The sequence below is a fragment of the Lynx canadensis genome, chromosome A1, assembly GCF_007474595.2.
Source record: "Lynx canadensis isolate LIC74 chromosome A1, mLynCan4.pri.v2, whole genome shotgun sequence".
Classification (NCBI taxonomy): domain Eukaryota; kingdom Metazoa; phylum Chordata; class Mammalia; order Carnivora; family Felidae; genus Lynx; species Lynx canadensis.
Genome location: NC_044303.2, coordinates 105,955,563 through 105,969,612, shown reverse-complemented (window position 1 = coordinate 105,969,612; position 14,050 = coordinate 105,955,563). Strand labels below are relative to the sequence as shown.

The following is a 14,050-nucleotide window of genomic DNA, read 5'->3' as shown; positions in this document are numbered from 1 at the left end:
TAAAGTGAGGAAGAAATAATAAAGATGCTAAGCTCTTTTGTAGGCTTAAATTCTCTAATTTAGATACTCTAAGATACACCAAACTTGGGGACTTGCCAAAAACTAATAGGGCGAATCATTGTATACTGACTTACAGTTGTATCCACAAAATATTTTTAATGAAAGTAAAGCAAGATTCAGAACAAGTGTGACCTTATTCTTGTTATATGAACAGACTGATGCTCTATGTTTGTGAATAAAAGTTTCAAAGAACAGACTGCTGACTTATATCAGTGGTATCTCTTTAACTTTCTATTTTTCTGTCACTTTAAGGTTATTACAATGAACTTATAGTATTTTTTAATTAAAGATATATTAATAAATATGTTATCCTATAGATTTTAATAGCGTAAATTTGTATAAGCTTACGTTTTTATATACAATTTTATATATTTTTAATATATTTAATATATTTTCTTTCTCATAACCCTGTGCTGAATTAGAAATTATTACCTTTCACAGAGAGAGAAATTAAGGGAAATTTACATGGATGTAAATGACAGATTAAAAAACTCCAAATCAAGAGTTTTCTCAATGCTTTCTAGTGTGTTAGCTGTATTTTTTTTTTTTTTTTTTTTTTTTTTTTTGCTATGGACTCTTTTATCAAGTTGAGGAAGTTCCCTTGTATTCCCTTGGTTTACTGAGATTTTATGTGGTTCCACCATCTTGGTTCCTCCTCTGGAGTCTCCTGGTTTACTGAGATTTTAAAGGGGCACCTGGGTGGCTTAGTCGTTGGAGCATCCGGCTCTTGATTATGACTCAGGTCATGTATGATCCCTGTGAAGCCTGCTTAAGATTTTCTCTGTCTCCCTTTCTCCCTCTGTCCTTCTTCCCCACTTGCACTCTCTCTCTAAAAAAAAAAATTAGTGTTGAATTTTGTCCCTTACTTTTTTCACATTTGATATGATCATGTGTTTTCTCTTTCTTCGTCAACATGTTAATATAATAAATTATATTGATTGATTTTTTTGAATGTTGAAGCAACCTTAAATTCCTGGCATTCACCTCACTTGGTCATGATGTATTAATTTTTTTATATATATGACTAAAATTGCCTTGCTAACAATTTTTGTGTGCCTATTCCAAAAATACATTATTCTGTTGTTTTCTTTCTTGTAACGTATTTGTCTGCTTTGGGGTCAGGGCTATGCTAGTCCAACAAAATGGGTCTGCCATTGTCCCCTCTTCTCTTTTTTGTAAGAATTTTTGTACAGCTGGTATTGTTTCTCCCTTAAGTATTTTTGAAAGGATTCAACAGCAGAGCCACCTCGGCCTGAAGTTTTCTTTGGACAAAGACTTTAAAGTATGAATTAAATTAACTTTAGTAGATGTAGGTCTGTTCAGATGATTTGTTCTTGAGTGAGCCTTGGTGGCTCTCTTTCAAGGAATTTGTACTCTTTATCTAAATTGTTAAATTATTGCTACACAGTTATTCATACTATTTCCTTTGACCCTTTTAATCTCTATAGAATCTGTATTGATGTGCCCACTTTTATTCTTTAATACTGATCATTCATATCCCCATACCTTTTTCTTGTTCTGTCTTGACAGACCTATCAGTTTAACTTCTATTTCCAGAGAGCCAGGTTTTGGAGTTACTGATTATCTCTGTTGTTCAACCGTTGTTCTGTTTTATCATTATTTTCTTGCTTCTGTCTACTTTAGGTTTAATTTGCTCTTCCTTTTTCAAATGTCTTAATGTAAAAACTCAGGTAACCAATTTTAAGGACTTTGTTCTTTTGGTAAAACAAGCATTTTAATGCTACATATTTATCTCTTAGCACCGCTTTTGGCTGCATCCCACAAATTTTGATATGCTGCATTTTAAATTTTCATATGATTTCTTCTTTGAACCATGGATTATTTCAGAATATTTTGTTTAAATTTCAGATGTTTGAGGTATTCCAGCTGTTTTATATTACTAACTTCTAGTTTAACCCTGTTATGTTTAGAGAAATACTATGTATGATTTTAATTTTTTTATATTTAATGAGTCTTTTTTACATGGCCTCAGAATATAGTATGTCTTGGTAAATATTCAGTGTGTAAAAATAACACATTCTGCTAACGTTGGGTGGGGTGCTCTACAAACATGAACTAGGACAAGTTGGTTGAAAGTATAATTCAGTCTTATGCATCCTTGCTGATTTTCAGCAATTCAGTTAGTTACTACGGAATGCAATTCCAGTTGTAATTGGGGGTTTGTCTGTTTCTTTTTTCAGTTCTGTCACTTTTTGTTCTGGGTGCTTAACATTTTATAAGCAGTGTATATATGTAATGTGAATTATTTTTTAAATGTTTTATTTATTTTTATTTGGGGGGGAAGGGGCAGAGAGGGAGGTAGAGAGAATCCTAGAGGCCCACGTGGGGCTCGAACTCATGAACCATGAGACCCTGACCTGAGCCAAAATCACAAGTTGGACTCTAACCAACTGAGCCATCCAGGCTCACACTAATACAGTGTACATTATTGTGTCCTCTTAATGAGTTGACCTCTTTGTCATTATGAAATGTCCATCTGTATCCCTGGTAACAATTCTTGTTCTGTTGAATACTTTACATAATAGTAACTTAGCCACTTCAGCATTCTTTTGATTGAGTATATGATACATCTTTTCAGCCATTTACTTTTTAAGCTGTCTCTGTAAAAGTGGGTTTCTTGTAATCAGTGTAAAATTACATCTTCTTATAAATCAAATATGAATGCCTCAGCCTTTAATTAAATTGCTAATACCATTTAAATTTCAGGTAATTATCAGTTTTACTGATTTTAAAGCTATTATCTTACTATTTTTTGTCTTTTTTGTCCCACCTATTCTTTATTCATCTTTGCCTCAATTAGAGTCTAGTTTAGTATTTAATTTTTATCTCCTTAATGGGATTATTAGCTGTATTTTTTTAAAATTATAAAATGTTAGTTTTATTTAAAATTGTAACATTTAGTGTTTGTCTTTACATATGCAACTTATTATAGCCTATATTCAAATATTAATATGCCACTTCACTTACAGTGTAATAATTTTATGACCATAGTCTTCTCTTTCTGCCTTCAATCTTTCATGCTATTATGGTTATACTATTTAATTCTATGTATTTTATAACCTTCAAAATGCATTATTATTATTTTGCTGTTGTTATTTTCACCAACCGATTAACTTTAAGTCTATTAAAAAAATAAAAAATGCCTTTTAAATTTATCAACATGTTTAGTATTTTCAGTGCTTTTTGTTTTTTGTGTAGACCATAATTTCCATGTAATTTTCATGTTTCCTGAAGAACTTCTTTTAACATTTCTTTTAACATTTCAGACTTCTTTTGTCTGAAAGTCTTTATTACAGTTTCTTGAATTTCATTTGTGAATATTAAGAATTTTGGTTCCTAAATGGATGAAACTAATTGCTTAAAAGATGAGGAAGATAATTGTCATATTTAAAGCAGAAAAGGTTTTAAATTTATGATATGTATGACACTACTAACTTAAAGGAATACATGTACCACAGTGCTTACAGCAGCATCATCAACAAATTATGGAAAGAGCCCAAATGCCATCAGACTGATGAGTGGATAAAGATGTGGTCTACACACACACACATACCCACACTGGAGTATTACTCATCCATCAAAAAGAATGAAATATTGCTATTTTCAACAATGTGGATGGAGGTAGAGAGCATTATGCTAAGTGAAATAAGTCAGAGAAAGACAAATACCATATGGTTTCACTCTTATGTGGAATTTAAGAAAGAAAATAAATGAACATAGAAGGGGAAAAAAGAGAGGCAAACCAAGAAACAGACTCTTAACTATAGAGAACAAACAGGATTACTGGAGGGAAGGGGGGGTGGGGGGAGGAGATGAGTTAAATAGGTGATGGAAATTAAGGAGGACACTTGATGAGCACTGTGTGATGATGTAATTCTACACCTGAAACTGATATTACACTGTATGTTAACTAATGGGAATTTAAATAAAAACAAGAAAAAGTAAGAATGTGACAAACTCACTATAACAGTGTTTAAGGGATACAAACAGGTAACTTCCATATGAAGAAATCTAAAAGCTAACATGCATAGAAATGAACAATTAAAGAAGTGAAAACTAAAATTAATATCTCTTTATAATGATTAGACCAAAGAAAATTAGGATATTGGATATTTATATCATGTGTTAGCAGGGAAGAGAAAACTCAAGTGTCCTCATGGACAACAGGGGTGTGGGAACTACTCTTCGGTTTAACAGATTGTTGGTGGTATGAAGGCGTTCTGACTGTTGAGCACTATATTCATGTTGGATGTATATATACTCTGATTTAGTAATTCTGCCCTGAGTTGACAGCAAAGGGATGCAGAGTCTTTTTAAGTCTTCACAGTCTGTACTCAACTCCGTAAAGAGACATGGTAGGGACTTTCATTGTATCATGTGCTGAGGTGGTGAGAAGCCGGAGGTATACTGTGTACCCATCACCAGGAGAGGGAACACGTCCAAAAGTGTTCTGCAGCAAATCTAAGCAAAATATTGGTTGTCTGCATAACAACAAGGATGGATTTTCAAAATAAAATTCGAGAAGAAACTATCAAGAATGAAAATGAGATTTATAACGTACATGATTTATATGTTAAAATATATGCTTACAAAAGGGGCCCAGTTCCCCTTACACCATTCTCTTGACAACAGCTCAACTTTTTCTGTACATTAAAGAAATATATATAAATATTCTGAAAATTAGTGGTATCTATGTTCACAGTCCTTTCTTCCCGCAGATGTTGATGAATGCCAGGCTATTCCTGGCATATGCCAGGGAGGAAACTGCATCAATACAGTGGGCTCTTTTGAATGCAAATGCCCTGCTGGCCACAAGCAGAGTGAAACTACCCAGAAATGTGAAGGTGAGTGTCTCTACTTTGGGGGACATGTCTGTCTTAGTGATGACTCTGAATTCAGTAAAGTCATAACTTCATTTTGAATTTTGGAAGAATTTAATCAGAATTACAATTTTTAATATGAAAATAAAGGCATAGATGTTAGAATAGTTTTGTCGTGGTTTTTATATATATATTTTAAGTCTATTTATTTTGAGAGAGAGACAGCACTAGTGGGGGAGGGGCAGAGAGAAAAGGAAAGACAGAATCCCAAGCAGGCTCCATGCTACCCACCCATGCTGCTGGTGCAGAGCCTGATGCGGGGGGCTCGAACTCACTAAATCTGGATATCATGACCTGAGCCAAAACCAAGAGTCCGACACTTAACCCACCGAAACACCCAGGCACCCCCTTGGTTTGTGTATTTAATGGTCTTGATTTGGAAAGAGCCAATGAGCATTTTACAAGGGGTATGTTATCTCAGTTTCTTTGTTGCAGTGGAAATGGGAATAATCCAGCCTTTTATATTTTTCCTTAATAAGGTCGTTTTCCACTTTATTTACAAAATTATATCAAAGATTAAAATTCTGAGTGAAGTACAATGTCCTGTGTTAAATGATGCATTAGAAGGTGGCACTCTGTCCTATATTATAAAATAAGTATTTGGATTTTTTATTGAATATTGTTTCTTGGTGGCTGCCAAATTAAAAAAAAAAAAAAAGGGACACTTAATTGACTCAGAATTTGGAAATACCACGACAGGTATTCTGTGAAAGAATAGCTTACTCAAATAAAGATCTCAAAAATTAATACTTTTCTGTAATGTGATTATTATATTCAATGTTAATTGAATGTAATTTTGAAATGTGCACTCCATAAGCATTCCTCAAGTAGACTAAAATCACTTGTTAAATTTACATGTGATCAAAAGTTTTATCACTATTAGAAAATTCAGGAAGCTTCTAAAGGTATCTAGCTTTCCTAACATGGATACTTAGAATAATGTATATGTCTAGTAGTATTGAAATATAATGCTTATCTTTAGAATTACTACTTACATCGATTTATTTCCATTAAGATAGTTTTCTGAAGACAAATATTATGTTTATTCTAATTTTTTGTGACATAAGCCTTCTTGTCTACTGAAAGTTTAGAAAAAATTGCTTCCAGAAATTGGTTTTTGGCACTCTGGCTTACCTGAGGTAGATAAATGTGAATCTGAAGTTACATGGGAAATTCAGTAAATTGAAACTTTATTCCGTATGCCTGCTATGATCTTATGTGGAAGTATTTTTCGAGTTATGTACACTAAAAGTAGCAAATATATATTATAGTTGCTTCCCGCGAAGAAATTGTCACAAGTTTATTTAGACCCATTTACCTTCAGTAACTAAACTCAACTCAGCTTCTAGTGTACATAATTAAGTCTTCTAATCTTTCCCTTTCCAAAAGGCAGTATTTGGGTTTGTTTTTTTTTTTTTGTTTTTTTTTTGTTGCTTAGTTATAAAAAGTCTTATCCTTCTTTGTAGGGAAAAAAATGGGAAAAAGGTAAAATCTAAAGTTTAATTATAGAAGACAAACAGGAATACCAACTGTTTTATTGGACAAGAGGTAGAGGCAAACCGAACCAGAGGCCTGGGTATCCATGCTATGATTTCCACACCAGAAATCATAATTTCATGAACCCAGGGGAAACATATCATTCTATGTTTTATATTTGCCCTGTTGCCTTTCTAGTTCTGCTTTAAGTTAATCTTTACAATTTTATATATTTTATATCATTATGGCTTAATTTCATGCTCTCCCAAAAGACAAGGTAGTAAAATGTGGTTAATTATTTTTAAAAAACCAATAAATTCTCTCTGAAACTCTGAGGAAGAAGAACGTCCATGTAGTTTATGTTGCTTCAATACAATATTGATAACCAAAGTCTGCCTGTTTGGAAAGGTTAAGAAAAATACTTGGCAGATGGGGAAATTATCTAAGCGAGCATAGGAATTGGACTAGTGAGTTGGGGACCTGCATAAGGTCTGGGTTATATTGCTGTGTCCCTGCTACTTCTTGTATTTCCTTCCTGGCTTCTTTTGGGGTTATTCTATGACTTTTGTCATTCTGCTTCACTTTTTACTTCTGAAATACTATCCAAACAAGATGCAAGGGTCGTGGACTTAGGAGCAAAGACAGGGTTTGATTGTAGGTGAGAAGGCACAGCCACTGACTGATGAAAGTGGTTGTGACATTTTCCCATTAATCATCATACAATGTATTTCTTCTTAGTTGAAAATAGAGTGAGCTTTTTCTACATCACATTTCATCAAAACAACATATAGAGCCAAGGCAGAGTTTGGAGAGAGACAGTGCAACTCTTTATTCGCACTTGTCTATGTTCTTTAGGAAAGGGGGCTGTTGATGTAATGTAGGCACCACCCAGAGCCTGAGTCCAGTCCTCTCCTTTCTTACTTCCTGCCCAGACAGCCAAATCCACTTAGCCATTGCCCAGAAAGAATTATGTGATTTAATATTTGGGATTGGTGGGGAATAGCAGAATTGGAAGAAGTGGTGATTAGAATTTGAAAACTAAAGGTTTTATGAAGCCTTTACTTTGTGTATAAGTCCTATTTATTTGGATATGTCTTAAAAGTAACTATTATCAATTTTCCTTAAGTAATAGTGTTCTTTTATGTAAAATATCAAGTGGTATTTCCTTACATAAAACTATTTAATGTAATTGGTAGCATAATGTATCTGGAAAGACAGTAAACTATTGCTACACTCAGCAACAGTTTTGAATTACTGTCAGTTTATGTACAGTTTATACAGTGTCAGTGTAAAATGTTGACATGAATGTAAAGTTAGTAATTGCCCTAAATAAAAATGTTACCATAGCAATTACTTTTGACCCACTGTCAAAGGTAAGATATTTTAGTTTTCTATGTGGATTATAATGTGAGCATAAAACATAGTAGTACTGGAAGATTTACATGAAAGTGATACCCTTTCTATTTCTCTTTAGCACATATTCTATTTCTATTCATAACAGCAATGAAATTCTCTAAAGAAATATTTTTTTCAATCTTTAAGTTACTGGGTCTGTTCAGAAATAAGAAAGGAGCACCTGGGTGGCTCTGTTGGTTAAGCATCCAATTTCAGCTAAAGTCATGATCTCATGGTTTATGAGTTCCAGTCCCTTATGAGGGTCTGTGCTGATAGTGCGGAGCCGTCCTGGGATTCTCTCTCACTCCCTTTCTCTCTCTCTCTGTCTCTCTCTCTCTCTCTCTCTCTCTCTCTCTCTGTCTGTCTCTCTCAAAAAAAAAGAGAGAGAGAGAGAAAAGAAATAAGAAAGGTAACCAACATTTTGAATTTGAGCAATTTGGGGAAATGGTGGCCGCATTAACAGCAAAGTGAGCTTATTAACTTTAAAAAATTGTGTTACTGTTCTGTTTTGTTTTTTGGTGTGTATTTGTTTGTTGACCATTGGATAAGATCCTTGAGGGAAAAAAAACTCTGTCTTCTTTATTGCTGTATCCCAGAGCCTGGAACTTCTGCTGCTATATTGCAGAGGCTCCTAAAAAAAAATATGTATTGAGTAATTGGGAGTAGGTTGTATAATCAGTTAATTTCCTTGACTTGGGTTGAATGCGCAAGAAGGTAAAATATGGGGCCAGAGTTAAAATTGTGTTTGGAAAGAGGCCAGTGTTCCTTATTATGGGAATTTCGCCTTCATCTGACTTTTTTTTTTTCATTTTCTTAATAATCTTATTTTGCTCTGGTTGCCATTCGGAGACAAAGAGCATACATGTGAAGTGCAATTTGGCATTTTTAGACCTTTGTGTCATTGTCCCTCTTGATCATATGCAGGTATTACTTCTAAGGTCAGGGACCTTCCCTGTCTATTTAAAAGAAAGAACTGTCTTCTGCTTGTTCATTGGGATGTCTTCTTAACTAAAATCTTATCCTGAAAGGCTTGTCCTGCTGAATATTTAAGTTTGGACATACATAGTTTATACCAAAGTAGAAAAAAAAAAAATGGTGGGCTGGCCTTCATCTCCTGAGTCAGTGTCTGAAATGCATGACTCAGTATCTGTCTTGAGTCTTCTTTTCGTTTTATATCATTGGCTGGGTGGATTCTCATACTTGACAATCTGAGCCCAAAGCAGAAAGGAGTATTCATTTCTGTGTGTGTGTGTGTGTGTGCGTGCGTGCGTGCGTGTGCGCCTGTCTTGTCTGTCTGTCTAAGGGAGAATCCATTATTTCCCCTCTTCACTCAGTTAAGGTCCCAGATTCAGTTTAGCCCCTCAGGTCTACTGAAGTCAAGTTGTATTTCTCCTGGGCCACTTTGGCTCCAAAATCTTTTCCCAGTTTGGTTGTACAGCGGGGAAAATGATCTGTTATTGGAATAAACTATTTCTTCACATCCAAAGGGAAGGTTTTTTCGCTTACTTTATTCAGAGATTCATTCATCCAAATAACCATTTAATTTAAATGGAGAAGAGAAGTCGCACACATCACTATAACATGGAAGCGTATGTTAGAAGGGCCCAGTAGTTTTCTTTTTTATAATGAAATACGTTACTCTGAATTTCAGTCCACTTGGAGAAAGCGCAGGTAGATGCCAGATGTCCTTGCATGATCCCCGCCTTCCAGACTATACCTTCTTTAACCTTCTCTGAGCTACTTACTCTTTCCTGGCTTAAATGGAAGGCAGGAAAATAGCATCATTGTATTGGAAAGCTTCCCTTCAATGGCTCTTTATATGTCAAATAGTTGTTTGCAATTTATTCTGAAGAGTCTTCAGCTTTGTTCCATTACCACAGCACTTCACTGTTTGAGATTTGTGACAACAAATATATTTATTTATGCTCATGAAACTCATGAAACTCATTGGCACAGTATCCTTAGTTGCAGTTCCAACTCTGCTTTGATAAACCATGGAAAGTAATCTTCTGTCCCGAACTAAAAAGTGCTTTCTTTTACTCACATTACCAAAAATGTGTTAACTTGAAAATAAATAATTAATAGATTCGTTGACTGTTTTCCAACAGGGAAACTACATATTAAAATTGATATTTAAATAGGGGGGTTGTAAACACTGGAAGCACATAAAACTTTTTAAGTCATCAATTTAGAAACCACAAAACTATCCTTTTAAAATCCTTTTTGGAGGGGCGCCTGGGTGGCTCAGTCGGTTAAGCAGCCGACTTTGGCTCAGGTCACCATTTCGCGGTCTGTGAGTTCAAGCCCCACGTCGGGCTCTGTGCTGACAGCTCAGAGCCTGGAGCCTGTTTCAGATTCTGTGTCTCCCTCTGTCTCTGACCCTCCCCTGTTCATGCTCTGTCTCTCCCTGTCTCAAAAATAAATAAAACGTTAAAAAAATTTTAAATCCTTTTTGGGGAGCCTGTGTGGTTCAGTTGGTTAAACATCCAACTCTTGATTTTGGCTCAGGTCACGATCTCACAGTTTATGAGTTTGAGCCCCAGTTTCGGGCTCTGCACTAAAAGTGTGGAACTTGCTTACGATTTTCTCTTTCCCTCTCTTTCTCTGCCTCTCCCCTCTTCTCTCTCTCTCTCTCTCTCTCTCTCTCTCTCTCTCAGAAATACATAAACTTTAACAAAATCCTTGGGGTGCTTGGGTGGCTCAGTCAGTTGAGTGTCTGACTTTGGCTCCTGTCATGATCTCACAGTTTGTGGGTTCGAGCCCTTCGTCGGGCTCTGTGATGACAGCTCAGAGCCTGGAGCCTGCTTCGGGTTCTGTGTCTCCCTCTCTCTCTGCCCCTCCCCTGCTCACACTTTGTCTCTCCCTGTCTCAAAAATGAATAAACATTAAAAAAAAAAAAAGTAAACAAAAATCCTTAAAAAACTTACAACACTATAGTTGAAACATAAATTCTCCCTCCCTTAAATAAAAAAGCCAGGTTGTTAAACCAAACCTACTTTATGCACCATAACAAATAAGTTATTCCTCTATCACAGTACTTTTTTACCTTGTATTTTAAATATTTTTCTTGTCTGATTGCCAGCAGAGTATATGTAGCACCCAAATATGTAAATTAAAGTTAGTATTTATGGAGCACTTAGTATGTTACAGATAACACTTAAGCCACTTTAAGTGGGTTTTCTTGTTAAATTATCAATACAGTGGTGTGAGGTTAGTTGCTATCATTAACCCACTGTACAGATGAGGAAACTGAAGCCCAGAGAAGTTAAATAACTTTATGGAAGTTATGTGGTTTAGAAACTGCAGAACCAGGATTCTACCCTGCTAGATTTACTCAAGTTTTCACTCAGCTAGAGGGGTTGAATGAACAAGGGGGAATGACCAGGCAGCACATGCTTCGGCCCACAGGTCGCATTTACAGGGGGAATCTCGTGGAATCAGCAACAGCAACAGCATTGTGGTTCTCTTCTTTGTTCGTTGCATGATGTGGTAGTGCGTGCAGTCCAGCAAGGCCAGAATTAGACCCACTTTAGTGATCTTGGCCCTCCTGTGGAGTTTGGGTGGTCAGAAGTAGCATCATCTCTCTCTTTTGATACAATAAAGGCTGAAAAAATATGGAACCTTGACCTTCAAGTCTGTTTCTTGTCCTCAGTCTTCATGAGTGGTGAACCTTCCCTTTGTGCATCAGGGTTCGGGGCCTCAGACTTGAGACTGCAGATGCATGGCCTGACGGTTCCCTGGCTCCAGCCCTCATCCACCGTCTCAGCCCTCTACCAGGATTGGCCAGTTTAAGTGCTCACGTGTGGCTGGTTTCCATGGAGCCTCTGGGGAGCCTCCCAAGGGCTGATTCTTGAAAAACTTAACTTCTCTCTAATGGGTGTTTTACTGCCTCTCATGGGTGCTGTATTTAGTCCATGGGTTTTTGCTCTGTATTCTGTTCATTAAAATGAAAATTTACTGTGTACCGCTGTACTAAAATACCCTAGTTATTACCATGACTTCAGAATTGAAGATTCATCTTAAATGAACCAAAGATACAACTATCAGCAGAATAAACAGCGGGGTTAAAAACAATCATGAGAATTTTTATATTGTTTTAGATCTGAGAAAGCATTATGTAGTAGGTTATTTCACCTAAAAACCGTGTGGTATAGATCAGTAATTTCAGCTACAGAAAATATAAATTGCATGGCAATAATAGAAAAAATAAGTGCTACAAGCAAGAATAAAAGGCAAATGATAAACAGAGAAAAACATTTGCAACTTGTAACACAAAGACAAATTTTTCTAATACATAAGTTCTACAAATCATTAAGAAAAATATCTAATAAAATTGTTCAAGGATATGAACTGACTATTGACAAGGGCAATACCAGTGACTGTTAAATACCCAGAAACATGCTTGTCCTTACTTAGAATAAGAAAGTGCAAAATAAAACTATGAGATACCATGTTTACCTATAAACTTGGATAAAATGAAAATTCTAATGTAAAACTATTTTTTTAATGTTTGTTAATTTATTTATTTATTTTTGAGAGAGAGAGAGAGAGAGAGAGAGAGAGAGCGAGAGAGAGAGCGAGCATGAGCAGGGAAGAAGCAGAGAGAGAGGGAGACACAGAATCTGAGGCAAGCTCCAGGCTCTGAGCTGTCAGCACGGAGCCCGACGCTGGGCTCGAATGCACCAACTCTGAGATCATGATCTGAGCTGAAGTCTGACACTTAACTGACTGAGCCACCCAGGCGCCCCTCTAATGTAAAACTATTTATTAAGGTTTTGGGAAATAGATACTCTCACAAATTCCTGACAAGAGTATAAAGTTGGTATGATCTCTGTAGAGAGCAATTTAGAATTATCTGTCAAAATTACAAATGTATTTAACATTTAACCTATAAATTTTATTTTTTTTTAAGTTTAAAAAAAAGTTTTAATTTATTTTTGAGAGAGAGACAGAGCACAAGCAGGGGAGGGGCAGAGAGAGGAGACACAGAGTCTGTGATGCAAGCTCCGAGCCCAACTCAGGGCTCAAACTCCTGAACCACAAGATCGTGACCTGAGCCAAAGTCAGACACTTAACCGACTGAGCCACCCAGGCGCCCCTAACCCATAAATCTTAATTCTAAGAATTTATCCTCAGTCAAGGATTTTGACTATTTATACTCAGTCAAGAAATGATGGACTTACAAGATTATCCCTTCTGTCTTTTTTGTAATAGCAAAATGTAGTAACATACACATGATAGTAAACTGATTAAATTCTGAAGCATGTACACAGTGGAAGATATTCATCCTTAAAAAATAAAAAAAAAACATTGTGGACACTTTACATATTGATATAAAAGTGTGATTAAGACATATTGTTGCATGGCAAATGACAGTTGTAAAACATTTTCATTGAAAAGAGTATATTTGTGTGTGCTTGTGTTTGCCTATTTATACACAGAGTGCTCATGGAAGGATATTAGAAAATTGGCATCATTCAATGTTTTAAGGGTGAAAACATTTTGGGGGAGCAAGGGATGGTCAAGAGACTTCTCATTGGGTACTCTGGCGTAAGTTTTTTACTTTAGCCATGTAAATGTATCGCTTATTCAAAAAAATTAACAGAGATGAAGGTGACAAGAAGCCTCATTTATTTGTTATCTTCCTTGTTAAGCTTTCAACACATTCCTGTAGCAAAACTCTGGTCTCCTTCCTGGTGGGCTGGAATGGTGCACACAGACCTGTTAGAGTGTTGTCACGGGGCATTGCAGCCTCTGTTCCCTGGAGCACTAAATATGTCCACGTACATTACACACTGCCACGCAGATGATGTATGCATTTCTAATACTTACTGATGAGAAATAAAAGTCTAGAATTTGAGCAGAATTACACTTGATCTGAAAACTATTACTTTTGCAAATCAGTAAATCTTTAGGAGCCCTGAATGAAATGTATTTGGCTTTAACAGTTCTCTCATTAATTGCTGTTCAGGAAAAAAAAAAATGTCATTGAAATATGTTTAGTGGCTGGAAATAGAAGTAAAATCTCAAGACAGAGGTACGTCAGAAATGATAATCACAGTGAGGCTGATTAAAATTTGCTTTTGGCCAAAATAAAAGCATTATTTAAAAGAGTATATAGGATAGTCTATTGTGAAGAAAGGAGATCTTCTTAAATCACCTTAAATAAAAATCCGGTAAAATTCTGGTCATCAAATTGCAAATGAGCTACATGGCTC

At 35.7% G+C, this 14,050-nt stretch overlaps 1 protein-coding gene across 1 annotated transcript in view; it reads left to right on the top strand.

Annotated features, from left to right (window-relative positions):
- FBN2 (fibrillin 2) overlaps positions 1-14,050 on the top strand; it is a 255,055-nt gene that overhangs the window by 80,494 nt on the left and 160,511 nt on the right. The window contains exon 7 of the mRNA XM_030317707.2: positions 4,800-4,925. Coding sequence (XP_030173567.2) covers positions 4,800-4,925 — 126 coding nt within the window. The remainder of the gene's footprint in view (positions 1-4,799; positions 4,926-14,050) is intronic.